Source organism: Ambystoma mexicanum, chromosome 2q, assembly GCF_040938575.1.
Source record: "Ambystoma mexicanum isolate Mex_15411 chromosome 2q, UKY_AmexF1_1, whole genome shotgun sequence".
Classification (NCBI taxonomy): Eukaryota; Metazoa; Chordata; class Amphibia; order Caudata; family Ambystomatidae; genus Ambystoma; species Ambystoma mexicanum.
Genome location: NC_090924.1, coordinates 757,645,382 through 757,659,554, shown reverse-complemented (window position 1 = coordinate 757,659,554; position 14,173 = coordinate 757,645,382). Strand labels below are relative to the sequence as shown.

At 45.1% G+C, this 14,173-nt stretch overlaps 1 protein-coding gene across 3 annotated transcripts in view; it reads right to left on the bottom strand.

The window, feature by feature from the left end:
* The window catches only part of DYNC2I1 (dynein 2 intermediate chain 1), a 2,286,904-nt gene that overhangs the window by 23,503 nt on the left and 2,249,228 nt on the right, over window positions 1–14,173 (bottom strand). For all 3 annotated transcript variants that reach the window (XM_069647988.1, XM_069647989.1, XM_069647990.1), the window contains one exon: window positions 3,894–4,117. In XM_069647988.1, the coding sequence (XP_069504089.1) occupies window positions 3,894–4,117 (224 nt within the window). The remainder of the gene's footprint in view (window positions 1–3,893; window positions 4,118–14,173) is intronic.

Below are 14,173 nucleotides of genomic sequence, written 5' to 3'. Positions count from 1 at the left end.
TACTCCCCCGCCCCTGATCTCTGTGTGTCTGGAAAAAGGGCAAGATATTTTATTAACTTATGCACGGGGTCATTGTGCTCTAGATTTTAATGGGGTAATAGAATGAGAAATGAATCTTTAAAGAGGGTCAGGCACAAGCTCCTAGGCATCCATGTTTCTGAGGGATTTTGAGGATGTGTTTGGGCTGCAAACTATATGGCAACTAACAATGCATAACATGCATTAGTGGAAGTATTCCTTTTTGGAAGACTAATTTTTATAGCTGAAAAAACCATGGTCAAAGTGATAGTACATGTACAAATTGTCTCCAGTCAAACCATATAGAACCACCAATGAGGTATGGACCAGGAATCTTAAATGCAGAAGGGTTATGGAGGAATATCAGACAATTACAGATAGATAGTAAGGGTGTGGCTTGAGCTGGCGGGGGGAGATCAAGGAGGAGGAAGAAGGAAGACGAGCAGAAGGATGGAAAGATCAACAACAAGAGGGAAGGAAAGAGTGCCAGGGCAAGGATGGAATGCAAGGGAAAGGTTGGAGTAGAGGGAGAGGTTAGAAATAGAGAAAGGAAAGATCATGGAGGAAGAATGAAGGACCTTGAGTAAGAGGCTGGAGTCAGGGTCGGGAAAGATTTAGGAAAAGGAGGAGAGAAGCTAAGAAGTAAGGGAGATGTTGGCACTGAAGGGGTTAGAGACAGAGGAAGGAGGAGGATGAGAGAGTAACAGACATAAGATTTAGAAAAGTGCCACAGTCTTTGTGTAGGCGGGAAGAGGATCCCTGCCCACCAATTACTATGTTGTGGGGCAGAGAGAGAAAAGGAGAGGGAAAGATGGAGAGAGTGCGTGCAGGGGAACAGGAGTAAGTCATACTGTGGACGAAGTATCCACATCCAGGGGGAAGACTTGAGAACTCTGTAATAGGTGAGGTAAAAGGCACAGAAAATAATTATATCCATTACCTATAGTTCCATCTTGAATATGTCACAGTAGGAATCCTGTCATGGTCTAGTGAAGGACATGCAGGCCTAGAAAGGTACAAAACCTGAAGCTCTGATGGGCTTGTGAGAAACCAGAGTATTTGGTGGGCTATCAAGAAATCTGTGGTGGTGAGCAGCTGACAGAGACTGGAGCCTCTGGTGCGTTCGAGGGAGACCAGAGCTTGTGATGGGCTCTTGACCTGGACCTGAGCCTGTGGCTAGCCCCGGACGCTGCATCTCACCCTGTGTGGGAGGCCAGACCATGGGCCTCATTACGACCTTGCCGTATTCCTGGTGGTAAATCCATCAGGATAGCAGCAAATGCTATTATCGTTTCCGGCACTTGGTCTAGCGGCATTACTTCCGAATTACGAGTGCCAGAATGACGGTGTAAATCCCCATTCATGGGGATTTGTCGTGGGGATTTGCTGTCATTATGGTGCTTTTTAACGGTATGGTGCCTGCCTTACCACCAGCTTTTAGTTGGAGGTAACTCGGGTGCCCCACTGTCAAACCTGGAGTCGGCCGTTCCGGTAAAGTGCTGGTATACGTTAATGCCGGCACTTTAATACCAGACCGGCTGGCATATAATGAGGCCCACTGTTTGAAGCCTGAAAGTTCACTGGGCGTAGACCAGGGAGAAATAAGTGTCATCTGGATATTGGGCTGCAAAGGCCAGAAAGGCCAATTATTCGACAGACTACACAAGAAGCCATTGTTACCACCCAGACCTGGGATGTACTTTGCATGAACCCCTCAAGAACACATTTTTGTGTAAACAACCTAGGGCAATACAACCCTGACCACTAATTGTTCAGATCTGGGAATTTGGACTCAACAGTCATGATCCTATATTAAATTAAGATTTGAATAGCCTCCTCACATGCTTGTATTTTCCTGTTGTATTGAGAAGTATCATCCTATTAAGACTCTACAGGTTACCAATAAATCATGGTTTCGTGTGACTTGTTGGGCCTCAAATCTGCTATTGTTTATTGGACTGTGACACCACTCACTAACCAATTGACACAAACATGCAAACTCTCCTTTCATTCATGCCTTCAACCAACCATTCACATGCATTTGCTCTACCCATTAAACCTTTTGCAGGTTGTTATGGCAAGAACTTCTTCAGGCAGCTGAAGTAAAGCAGTACTTAATACCTTATTACTTACATCAATTAAGTACATGAAATGACAGGACAAGTGTAGGAGCAGGGAGGAAGCCCACTGGCTCCCAACACCCAGGCTACATGGTTTCCAACTGCCTAAGGTGGAACACTCACACCAGACAACATTCCACGCATGACATCACTCAGCCACTGACATCAATCAAGCTCTGCATACATTCAGGTCCAGTCAACATACTCCAGTCCAGCCATAACAGGACCACTACATTTTTATTTTATTTATTTGCATTTTATAACCAAACATTTGCCCCTCTTAGCCAAACAATCCTTCATTCTACGAATTTGAAGTTTCCTGTAACTCTCCCTGTGTCCCCCTATCTGTCATTAACCCATCTACACATTGCACACTCCCAAGCTCTCTTCCTTTACCACTCCATAAAACCACACACAAACATTTTCGGTAACCAGTGATTCCATTGCAGGAAAAAACAAAGAGTCAATAATAGAAGGGGTAATAATAATGAAATAAGAAAACAACGAGGGTATAAAAATCAAAACAAGGTTTGAATCACGAAATGTAGGCAATAATGCAGTATTGCAGGTACAATTTATAATTGCAACAAAAAAAGGATTCTGTTATAAAAATGAAAAGGTAGGCATTCGGGAAGGCTTCAGGGGGCGGCGATGAAGGAAGGGGTGGGGGGGGATCTCCAGCACTCTGTTAAAAGGTACTTTATAGGCCATGTGTAGGTAAAATGTATGTTAGCTGAATGAAAATAAACGAATGTAGAAACCTTTGAAAATATGGAATGTAATAAAAAATTTACTAGATGGCAGTGTGAGGCCATAGATACTAAATATAAGTTAATATTAGGCACGGTGAAAAGGCGCTTTCAGTATTATTTTCACAGGCATTTGCAGTTTCATTATATATGTAGTTGACTATTATCCAAGCGTTAAAATCACATATAACCAAACTATCCACAAACATACCCATCTAGCCACTTATTCATGAGCCCATCCACCCACTTAATCACTTATCAATCTACTGGCACACTCAACCATCAACTCACTTACCCGTCTATCCAGCCATTCACCCACTCATCAACCTACCAACTCAATCATCCATCAACAAACAATTGTACTTACAATACAGAAGCCATATCTATGGTCTATGGTAAAGCATGTTTCCAACTTGGCATCCACATCCTTCTGGGGCAGGATGTCTATCATGCTTATGTCTCATGAGCTATGTGCCAATTCTACCATAAGCAGAGTCACATTTCACATGTTTCTACTAAAATTAATCAGTCCTTTGAAAATGTTATACCTACCTGCCAACAGCCATAGAAAAACCACCTTAACTGCAAGTGCAGGTGTTTACATTCTACAGTGAACAATTCTTTCCTTTCTATCACACAGACCTTGGTACAGAAACCCATAAGTATAATTTGTCAAAACCAGGAGGGACATGTAAATTCTTTGGTCAGAAATGTGACAAAACCTGCTATGGTCGGGAATGGTAAAGACCTAAAGCAATACAACAAAATATATGCACCAAACAGAGGCGTTGCTAGGGGGGTGCTGAGGGGGCTATAGCACCAGGTCTTTTGGTTGTAGCCCCGGATAGAAGCTCGGGGGTTACAACCAAAAAGGTTTGCTAGCCCCCGGTCCCGATAGTCCCAAAATGAGCGTAGCCCCAGATCTTTTCCAGATCTAGCAACACCCCTGGCACCAAAGCTAATAATCATGTATTTGTATTCTTACAGAGCTTTGTCCTGTACTTACCTATCTGATCGGAGAGTATCCTTAACGACAAACTGCAAGTCACTTTGTAGTAGATCCCAGATATAAATGGATGATGCAGAATCAAGAACAAAGAACACACTAGGTTTGGTCAGAGACCACTGCAAATCAATTATGGGCTGACCGTTTGTGCAATCATTCCAGTGCATAATTGGATACTCATCAGACATCAGATGCAGCCTTATGCTTCCATCCGAACATCCAACCTAGAAACCAAAGAACGAAAAACACTTTAGCATGTCGATAGTACAACAGTGAACATTCCCTGCCACATTCTCTATGACAGTCAGTGCAAATGCAGTTTTATCAGACAGCTTGTATTGAGCATGGACTCAATCATGAGTGTCAGAGTCATCCTTCTAAGCATGCTGGATTTGGAGCATGATCGAGTTATCCGGCAAAACGCAATACAGTATTACAGGTGCTGCTTATTAAAGTGGAAGTCTTTAGATCAATGCATGCATCTGTTATGCACAGTATTTTAAAGGGTGCATATGCTTCTATTGGAAGGCCCTGAAAGAACAAATTACTTACATCCCAATAATGTTCTTTCTGATGGATTAACCCTTCCTCCCATAGATTCCTGATCTTAGATATACCTTCTGCAGGACAAGCTGTCTTTGTAAACATTCTCAGACAGCAGGCGCAGCTCTGCGTCATCTCCATACTGCACCCCTGACACCAGACTTGACGATAAGGGCACTACATTTAGAGCCAAGCAGTCACCTTCCATAACCTCAGGTTCCTCTTTTTCCCTAGCATTCACAAGATGAGGGAGCACAGAAGAGTCACAGGTGTACGAGCTATCCACCAAGCGGCACAGATTAGGAGCGAGATAGGGGAATCTGTGGGAGGAATGACTAATCCAACAGAAATAACTTGACAGAGAGGTAAGTAGTTGTTCTTCTAATGGAATCCTCCCCCCTACAGCTTCCTCATCTTAAAAAGACCCCAATAGCAATACAGAAACAGAGTGGAAACAGAGTGGAAGAAGAGTGAGAAAGTACCACCTTTATCTTGAAATTCTGGAGGCCTGCTGTTAGGCAGAAACCTGTGCAGTTCCCTTAGGGACCACTGCAAAAAGTTTAAGTCTACAGGAGTTAGCAGTAAACCCAAATGGTAGCAGTCTGCACCACCCAGATGTAACTGGTAGCTGTGGCTGAGCAGTCAGACTTCTCTCAAGAAGAGTTAGGCAGTATATAGAGTATACACAATAGGGCTAAAAATACAGTAGCACAAGCAAACACTGACCAGAGCTTTGGTATAAAAGTATATCATTATTTATTTAAACACACACTTGTAAAAATACACTGGCACTAATATGTCAAGCAAGTTCAAACACAGTCACTATAAATATGTACACCTCCGTAGTTAATTATTTGATAAGTCTAGGTTAAGACACCACTTATTTAGCAAAACAGAGGTGAGCACGTAACTGTAGATGGCACTCCAATAATTTGTTTAAAAAGGGAGAGAAAAGGCAGAATAGGAAAAACACACAGTACCACCACTTTTAAGAAACCACAGCAAGTCAAGAAAGGCAGGGTCTACTGTAGAGCAAAAAGTTCATAGGCCAGGCCCACTCTTGGAGAGAGCAAGGCAGAATGTGCCCAAGATCACACAGTGGAAATGCACTCAAAGTCTTTGCAGGAAAGTCAAAAAGAGGTTGGATCAAGTCAGAAATGTAATGTTAACAGGTCCGAGGTCACCCCAGGATAGGGAGTCAAGGATTTACGGGACACCTTGGACAGTCTGTTGCAAGGGAGACCAGGCGGGACACAGTACCTGAAATGGTGAGAAAGCTCCAGCGGGGGCAGTTGTTCCTGGCAGCAGGTGCAAGTCGGGGCTTCGTTCGGGGAAAGAGAAGATCTCGACGTGGAGGAAAGCTGGAGGTCGTTGCACTGCCAGGGAAAACACCTGCCGCGGAGTTTCCCGGTTAAAAGGTACTACCCTTTTATTTGCTGTAGTGGTGAAGCGTGGCTATCCGGCCGCTGGGGTGCGTGCATGGGTGATTCGACCAAGAGACGATCCAGGAAGGTGAAAAAGGCGAACTGGTTGGTCCCACCAGCTCAAGGGGAAGAAGACTCTCCTGGAAGAAGATCTCCTCTGTCGTCGGGAAAGTGGCGAGTTTCATACAGCAGGGCTCCACCGGTGGCATCGTTGTCGTAGATGGCTCAGCTTCTCCCCTCTTTGGATTCTTTAGGTCCTGTGGCGACTTCTGAAGTTCCAGTCCCCAAAGCCCTGCTTTTATGCAACATTGCACCAAAAAGTGGTGGGTTTAAAATGAATGGGAAAATCCCATAGGAAATATTCCATTGGAATATTTTACGTGGTATCCACTGCCACCAGCCAGAAACTCGACAAGGGGGTACTGGACAGTGCCCCCTTGTAAAACAGACCCAGGGCCAATCGAATTACCCCTACCAGTACTTCCACAGTATGATGGTTTGTACTGGTTCTGTTCACAATTTAAGACTGGTAAAGCCAATGGTGACTTTACATGCCCTGAGAGACAGTAGTCAGTCCCAGGGTATGGAGTCTATGTTTGGGGGTCACTACGACACCCAGGTGTTACTGCACTGAGGGTGCTGTGTTACACACATGAAAAACAGGTGATACCCTATGGAGTAAAAGATCCCATAGCCCATAAGCACACCCAAAGTCAAAGACATACCTCAAATCATGCCTAAGAGTGGGAGGAAAAGAGTCTCACTCTTAGCAGGAGAAAAAAAATAAACCCCAAAAATCCAGCAAAGCTGCTGGGGGACTCACTAGGTTTGGGAAATTAACCTTTACAGAGAATTCTCCCTAACACCTGCACAGCCAAAACGAGCAACCCTGAGTTGACAATAAATCCAGGCAGTAATGCAGGGCAAACGTTTGCAGGATGGCCAATTTAGCCGCTTGCCAGATGTACAACACAGACATCCACCTGAGGAGCAGAGGTAGTAGGACTCATGTCAAATCAGCCGTGAGGGTCTCAGTGGCCGCTTTTCCTGCCGGTTTGTAGCACTCTGAGCTACAGAACATGATTTGCCCGGGTAGAGCCTGCTTGGTAACAGCCCTGCCACCACGGCCACCAGTGTACCCACAAAGTTCTGGTCATCTTTCCTCATGTCCATTGTCTGAGAGACATACAATCTGAGTGCCCTTTGGGGTCCAGTTGGTGTAACCGCTCCTTCTCCTTAGAAGGATGAGATGGAGGGAAGAAAATAGGAAGATGGATTTTTGAGAAAGATGCAAATCTGATACAACTTCAGGCAGGAAGTACGATCTGATCCATAGAGGCACCTTCTCCTAGGAGAAAACAAAGTAAGGAAGCTTAAAAGATAGAGCCTGGAGCTCACTCAGTTGCCTAGCGGAAATTATGGCAAACAGGAAAATCAACTTCAGGGTGAGAAATCTGAAAAAACAAATGTAAAGACTCAAAAAGAGCCACCATAAGGGAAAAAAATAACAAGGTTCAAATATGGTAAGGAACAAACTGGTGTGTAGGAAACTGGTTAGACTGTCCCTGACAAGCTGCATAACAGTGGGGATTTTTATGAAAGAACCCTGCTCTTGGATCCTCTTAAAGACAGAAATAGCTGCCAGGTACCCCTTCACAGTGCCAATCTGAAGGCCATGCTGGGCCAAGGAAACCAGAACAGCGTAGGATAGAGAGAGCAAATGATCCAAACTACACTCCCAGCACCAAGCCGAAAATCTATGCCTCATGCAAGCATAAACAGACCTATTAGCGGGCCCCCTTGCAGAAAGGTTCACATCCAAGATCCCACCAGTCAGGTCCCACTCCTTATAACTCAGCACCTCAAGATGAAGATTGAGGCTGCTGAGGCTTGGGTAGCAGATCCAACCACCTGAATGAGAAAGTGGGTCCCCCATTGCTAGGAGGTGCCAAAGAAGACAGATGAGTATATACAGAATCTCCTGGTACTGCATTCTCTGGAATCAGAGTCTGGGGCAATCAGGTTCATGGTGGACCCAAACACCAACAGTCTCCTGATAACCAGCACAATGACTGTGATTGGCAGATGCGCATAGCAGAGTTTGAAATTCCACTCGACAAACAATGCATCGCCTAGAGCCGCATGTGGAGTGAGACTCCCTGCAGAAAAACAACTTGCACTTCCGATTGACACAGGAGGTGAAAAGATCCACCTAAGAGGTCACTCAAAGGGCGCATATCCCATCCATAACATCCTGGCAGACCTCTCACTTGGGGGAGGCTGACCTCTGCCTGCTCAGGACATCTGTACCCAAATTCTCTGTTCCTGCAAGATCAGCAGCTGACACACATGTTGTTCTCTAGAGCCCCAAAACAGTTGCATCATTTTCCTGCACATAGGCAGTAATCCCACTCCAACTTATTTGCTGAGGTAGTGCCTGACCTCTATGTTGTCCATCTGGACCAGAATATTAATACCCTGTATAGAGGGAATAAGGAATACCATCATTACCAGATTAATGGCTCAAAGTTCCATCAGGGTGATGTACTCCCATGCCTGCATCATGGACCAGAAGCCACTGATCACCAGATCTCTCAGGTGACCGCCCCAAACTTTCAAAGAGGCCACCATGACAAAATTCAGTTGAGGCCAAAGTTGTCTCGTAGGGTCACCCATAGGAGGTCCAGTGACACCTTGTCCGAGGCCAGAAACTGAGAAATTACTTACCAGTAATGTTATTTCTATAGATTCTTCCTCGAGAGATTACTCATCTGATAGATATCCTTCCAACACCAGCTGCTCTGAAACGTATTCAACAGGGGTGCAGTACAACTCAACATCGACCGTCGACTCCTCTTGACTCGACCGTGCCACTCCTCGACTGCGGACGTGACGTTGATGAATATATATTACGTCACTGAGCAACTGTCCCTCAGTTCCTCACTCCCCCCACAAACTCAACAGCCGCAAGGGAAAAATCCATAATATTCGGTTTGATAGCAGCCAAAAAACACATAACTTTCTTTTATGTGAGGGACAGACACTGTACTGAAAGCAACTGACAGTGGTTCTATGTAATTTCATCGATGGGTGCAATTTTGATTTTTTTTACAATTATGTTTTACCGAAAAAACAAATTGAAATGGATTTATTTTTATTTTTGGGGGCCTTCCCCACCCCTCAAGCCACCCATCCCCTATTGTTATTTTACCTATTCCTGACCTGCCCACCACTTATATATACTTTTCCACCACCATATATTTCAATGAGTTTTTTCAGTAAAATGTACTCGTAAAAAAACATCGAAATTGCACCTGTCGATGAAAGAAAGTTTTTTTAATTTTTCTTTTTTATTTATTCTTTTTTTAAAACAATTATTATTAGTTTTTACAACAACCAATCAACAAAACAAACCCAACAGTGCATGTCATATAACTTCAAGCATCATGTACAATATCATAAAACGTCCCCTGCCTCCCCATTACCACCCCCTTTAACTCGAGCCTACTCCACTTCGCCCTCCGCCGTTGTTGCCTCTTGGAATACCACCCGCTCTATACTCCCGGAGGAATCATGTTCACTTAGGCAGGCCTGGGTGGACCCAGACAGCGTGGCCACTAAATGACTGCAGGCCATCAGAGTTCCTGTTTCCTCATCTCACCCCCCTATTGGCTGCTTCATTCTATACCGCCGTTTCCACCTCTGCCCATTTCAGGAGATCGTGTCACCAGACCTCTACTTTTGGCCTATTGTTGCTTTCCAGCCCATGGCAATTCTGCGCTTGGCAAGTATGTAGGCCAAGTCCTTGAGTTTACTCACGTGTTTCAGTTTGTGCGGTCTAAAAACCCCCCTCCATGCAGGCCCACACGGATTCCACATCTAGCATGATCCCCTTCTCGGTTAAGCGGTGGGCTATTTCTCCCCAGAATTTCCCAATTTTCGGGCATGCCCAGAACATATGTATCATCCCTGCATTCACTTCCCCACATTCGGGACATGTTTGTCTTTCTGCGCTCTTGAATCATGCAATTCTTTGGAGGGTTATGTACGCTCTGTGGGTAACATATGGCTGGAACTGTTGTAGCCTCGCGTTCCGAGACACTTTTTTATGGTATCTCTGGACCCTCTCCCACAACCCATCATTCATGGGTTCCCCAGCTTCCTCTTCCCAATCCCGTCTCAGCAGAGTCACTTCCTTCCCACCCTAGCACCCTAGACATCAGCAGTTCATAGATTCGAGAGACCTCATGCCCCCCCACTGAGATGTCAAATTGTTTCTGTGTCGGGTTGGTCTTCCAGCACTATTTCAGACCATGTCTCTTTCACCCGCCGTACCAATCTGGTGTAGGTAATATACTGCCCTAAGTGTAGACCCGTTTCTTCTACCAATACGTTGAATTCCATTATCTTCCCCTCATGCCATACATCTCCTAGCGTTGCAATGCCCACCGGTTCCCAGTGCGTATGCATCGTCTTCTTCAGTTGCTCGTCCACACCGGTCAATGCCACTAGCGGCACTTGCGGAGAACACGGGGTCGGGTTCCCCATGGCCTGGCAAGCCTTACGCCACATCTTCCATCCTAGTTCTAACATCCTCATGCACCCTTTTAGCTCTGGTTTTGGCAGCCATATCCATTCTTTCAAGAAGAACCGAAAACATTCACATCTCAACAATCTGGACTCCGATGTTGAGTCTTCCGTTAACCACTTATCCACATATTGTAATTGTCTGGCCAGATAATAGACCTCAAAGTTCGGCAATTTTATGCCCCCTTTTTCATACGTGTTCTGCAGTTTCCATGGGCTATTCTATTCCTAGTAGTGTGCCATATGAACCCTCTACATATGCTCTGAAGTTTAACAAAGAATCGCTTGGGTATCATGTATGGTATATTTCCCAAAAAATGTAACAACCTCGGCAACACTACCATCTTTAACAGTGCCACTCTCCCTACCATGACCAGAAGGAGCTTATCCCAGAACCTCATGCTGTTCTCAGTGTTTGTCACCACTTTCTCTGTGTTATGTTTATATTCAGCCTCCACCGTGTGATAGATAGCAATCCCCAGGTATCTAAAGGTTGTAGTCTCCCAGGGTATTTGTAGTACAGGTACATTTTCTCGTGGAATCCCTTTACATCTCCCCAAGGGGAATATACAAAAATTCTTAGGGCTAACCGTAATGCCAGAGAGCAATGCAAATCGCTCCATTTTTCTAAGATATATTGCAGGTTTTCCTCCGGATACCTCAAGTATAACAGCATATTGTCAGCATACATTGATATTAGATGTGGCCCGCCTTTCGTGTGGATTCCTACCTCCTCGTATTGTTGCCTCAGATATATCGCTAGGGGTTCTAGTGCGAGGATAAACAGCATCTGGGCCCAAGGGCAACCCTGTCTGGTACCCCTACTGAGTTGCCACCTCTCTGCAATGATTGCTCCCATCTTGACTCTGGCTAGTAGCGCACTGTAGTGTAGTTTCACCTACTTCAGGTACCCGGGCCCTATTCCATATTCTTTGAGGGTTGCCATCAGCCAAGGCCATTTAACAGAATAGAAGGCCTTCACCGCATGTAATGAGACAAATGCAACTTCTTGCGAGTCCCCTTCCGTTTGCTCTATGACCCGGTAGAGCCTTCTGGGATGGTCAGATATGCTTCTGTGTGGAACATATCCGGTCTGGTCAGGATGTATAAGTTTGTTAATAACCTGTCTCAGTCTATTTGCCAACACAGCCGTGAGTATCTTGCTGTCCTGGTTCAGCATAGATAGCGGTCTATGTGACCCGCAGTCTGCGCTCATCTTGTTAGGTTTGAGAAGCGGGCTAATAGTTGCCTCTCTCAGGGAGTTTCCGGCAGCATCCCTATTTCCAACGTTTCATTCATAATTGCCAGTAGCGGGGGGAGCACCTCCGTCTTATATGTTTTATAGAACTCACTGGGGAGTCCGTCCATTCCCGGGGCCTTACTAGTGGGTAATAGCTTAATTACTGCCTCTAGTTCCTCTAATGTGATTGGGGCCTCTAGGCGCGCTCTATCTCTCTCTTCAGTACTCAGTTTCGGTAGGCCAATATCTTCTAATATTTCCATCATTTCCATCATCTCGCTCTGTTCACTCCCTTCAACGTTTCTATACAGTTGTTGGTAGAACTCAAGGAGCCCCCTGTTCACACCCTCTTGGGTGTCTAATATTTGTCCATTCTCCCCCTTTATTGCTCTGATCGTTGGTCTGGGTGTCTCATTTTTATATAACCATGCTAGCAACCTCCGCGGCTTGTCCCGCCAGCCTGCTGCCTCTCTGTATACTTCTTGTAGCTTAAGTTGAATAATCTCGCCCAATACCCTCCACACTCTTGACGCAATTGATTTATGGTTTTGGCATCCTCAAGGGAGTCATCTCCTCTCTGCATAATTGCCTCTAATTTCGTCTCTGCCTTTTGCAACTCCTGCGTTATGCCTCCTTGTAACCCCTTGGATTTGGATATAGCCGCTACCCTCACCACCACCTTAAATTCCTCTCATAGAGTGCCAGCCGATTCTACACTTCCGGTGTTATTTTCGAAGTATTCTACAATGTCCTCTCTCAGGTCCTCCCTGAACACTGTGTCTTTCAGTGCTTCGGCTCTAAGCCGCCACATTGGGATCCTAGCCCTAGGAGGCGAGTATTGCCACGTTAAGATCAACGCCGAGGGGTCTGAGAAGACCCTCGCTTTGTATTCCAACCGCACCAGCTCCCCCGTCAACTCCGGAGTGGCAAACATATAATCTAGCCATGTGTACAGGTTTTGTGGGGCAGAGTAATGAGACTAATGTCTTTCATGTGGATGGTGTAGTCTCCATATATCTTCCAGATGAAAGTCTCCCAACAGGGTCCTCAATGTTTTGGCTGCAGGGGTAGGTTTGTCTAACTTCCTGTCTGATCTGTCCAATCTGGGGTCTATCGTGCAATTAAAGTCACCTCCCCATATCACTGCACTCCCAAGGTACGGGCTGACTTTACTATATAAGGTCTTGAACTAGGCTACAGTATCCTTGTTCGGGGCATATGTATTAATGACACACAACTCTCTATTTTCTACCAATCCCCGTATCGCCACCATCCTCCCATCTAATTCCACGGTGGACTGCAATAACTGAAAGGGGCATGTGGTGCTATCCAACTGATCACCCCTCGGGCGTATGTAGAATACGTTGCCCATATGGTAGTCTCCTTCTATTTCTTCCTTATCACATCCTGTTTTTCTTTTGTGAGGTGCGTTTCTTGTAATAGGGCAATATCTATTTCTGCCTTTTTAGGTACATCATGATCTTGTTCCTCTTCAAGTAGCTATTGAGCCCCCTGACATTCCAGGTTACTATCTTAAGGTCTTGTTAGGCAGAATCCTGTGCAGTGCCCTTAGGGACCACTACACACAATTAAGACCACAGGTGGCAATACAAGTTTTACCTTTGGTACAAGCCTGTACTACTATGTCAGAGTGGTAGCAGTGGCGGAGCAGCCAGGCTTATCTCAAGAGTATATGAGCAGTAGCAGAGATTACACAAAGGGACCACAATCACAGTGACAAGCAAACACTGACTCAATGTTGAAGGTAAAAAATATAAGTACATTTATTTTTAACCATTCGTTATAAACACACCACTTCTATTAAACTCAAATAAAAACCACACATTAAATTTACTACAACTAACCAATTCACTTTGTACAGTAAGTCTCAAGGGGTATCAGGTAATATTATCCCCATATATATGGTCGCCGTACAAAATATCGCCGGGAAAAGGTTGTGGCGATATTATATGGGTGACCATATTTATGGGGACAGGGGCACAAAAAAAAAACGTTTGAGGGTTGCGGGGGTGTCCCCCGCATGTTCCGTGCAATAATGTCGCCACAAAAAACAGCAATTTTTCGGCTATATTTTTGCATGGCGAGATTTTTGTGGCAACATTATTACATGGAACCGTCTCAAGGTAAGTACCCTGTGTTTGAATGAACCGGTGTTATGAACAAAACACGTTACCGTGAATACGATTGCGATCACTTTTTGACAGTTCGGTCTACTAAATAAACGCGTATCCGTGACATGAAATGCTACCGGGGCAAAAACACACTTAGCGCCTGAGATACCCAGAGGGAGTTGGAGGCAAAAATCACAGGCAATATTTTGGTTAGGCAGGCAGAATCAAGAAACGCTCAAAGACAGGAGTTCAAAAGTCAAAAGGGCCGGAGCCAGGGTCGAAAGACACCGGGGCCTGTTGCCGAAGATCAAACAGTCAGACAGTTCACGATTCAATGTAGCCAAATGTACTACG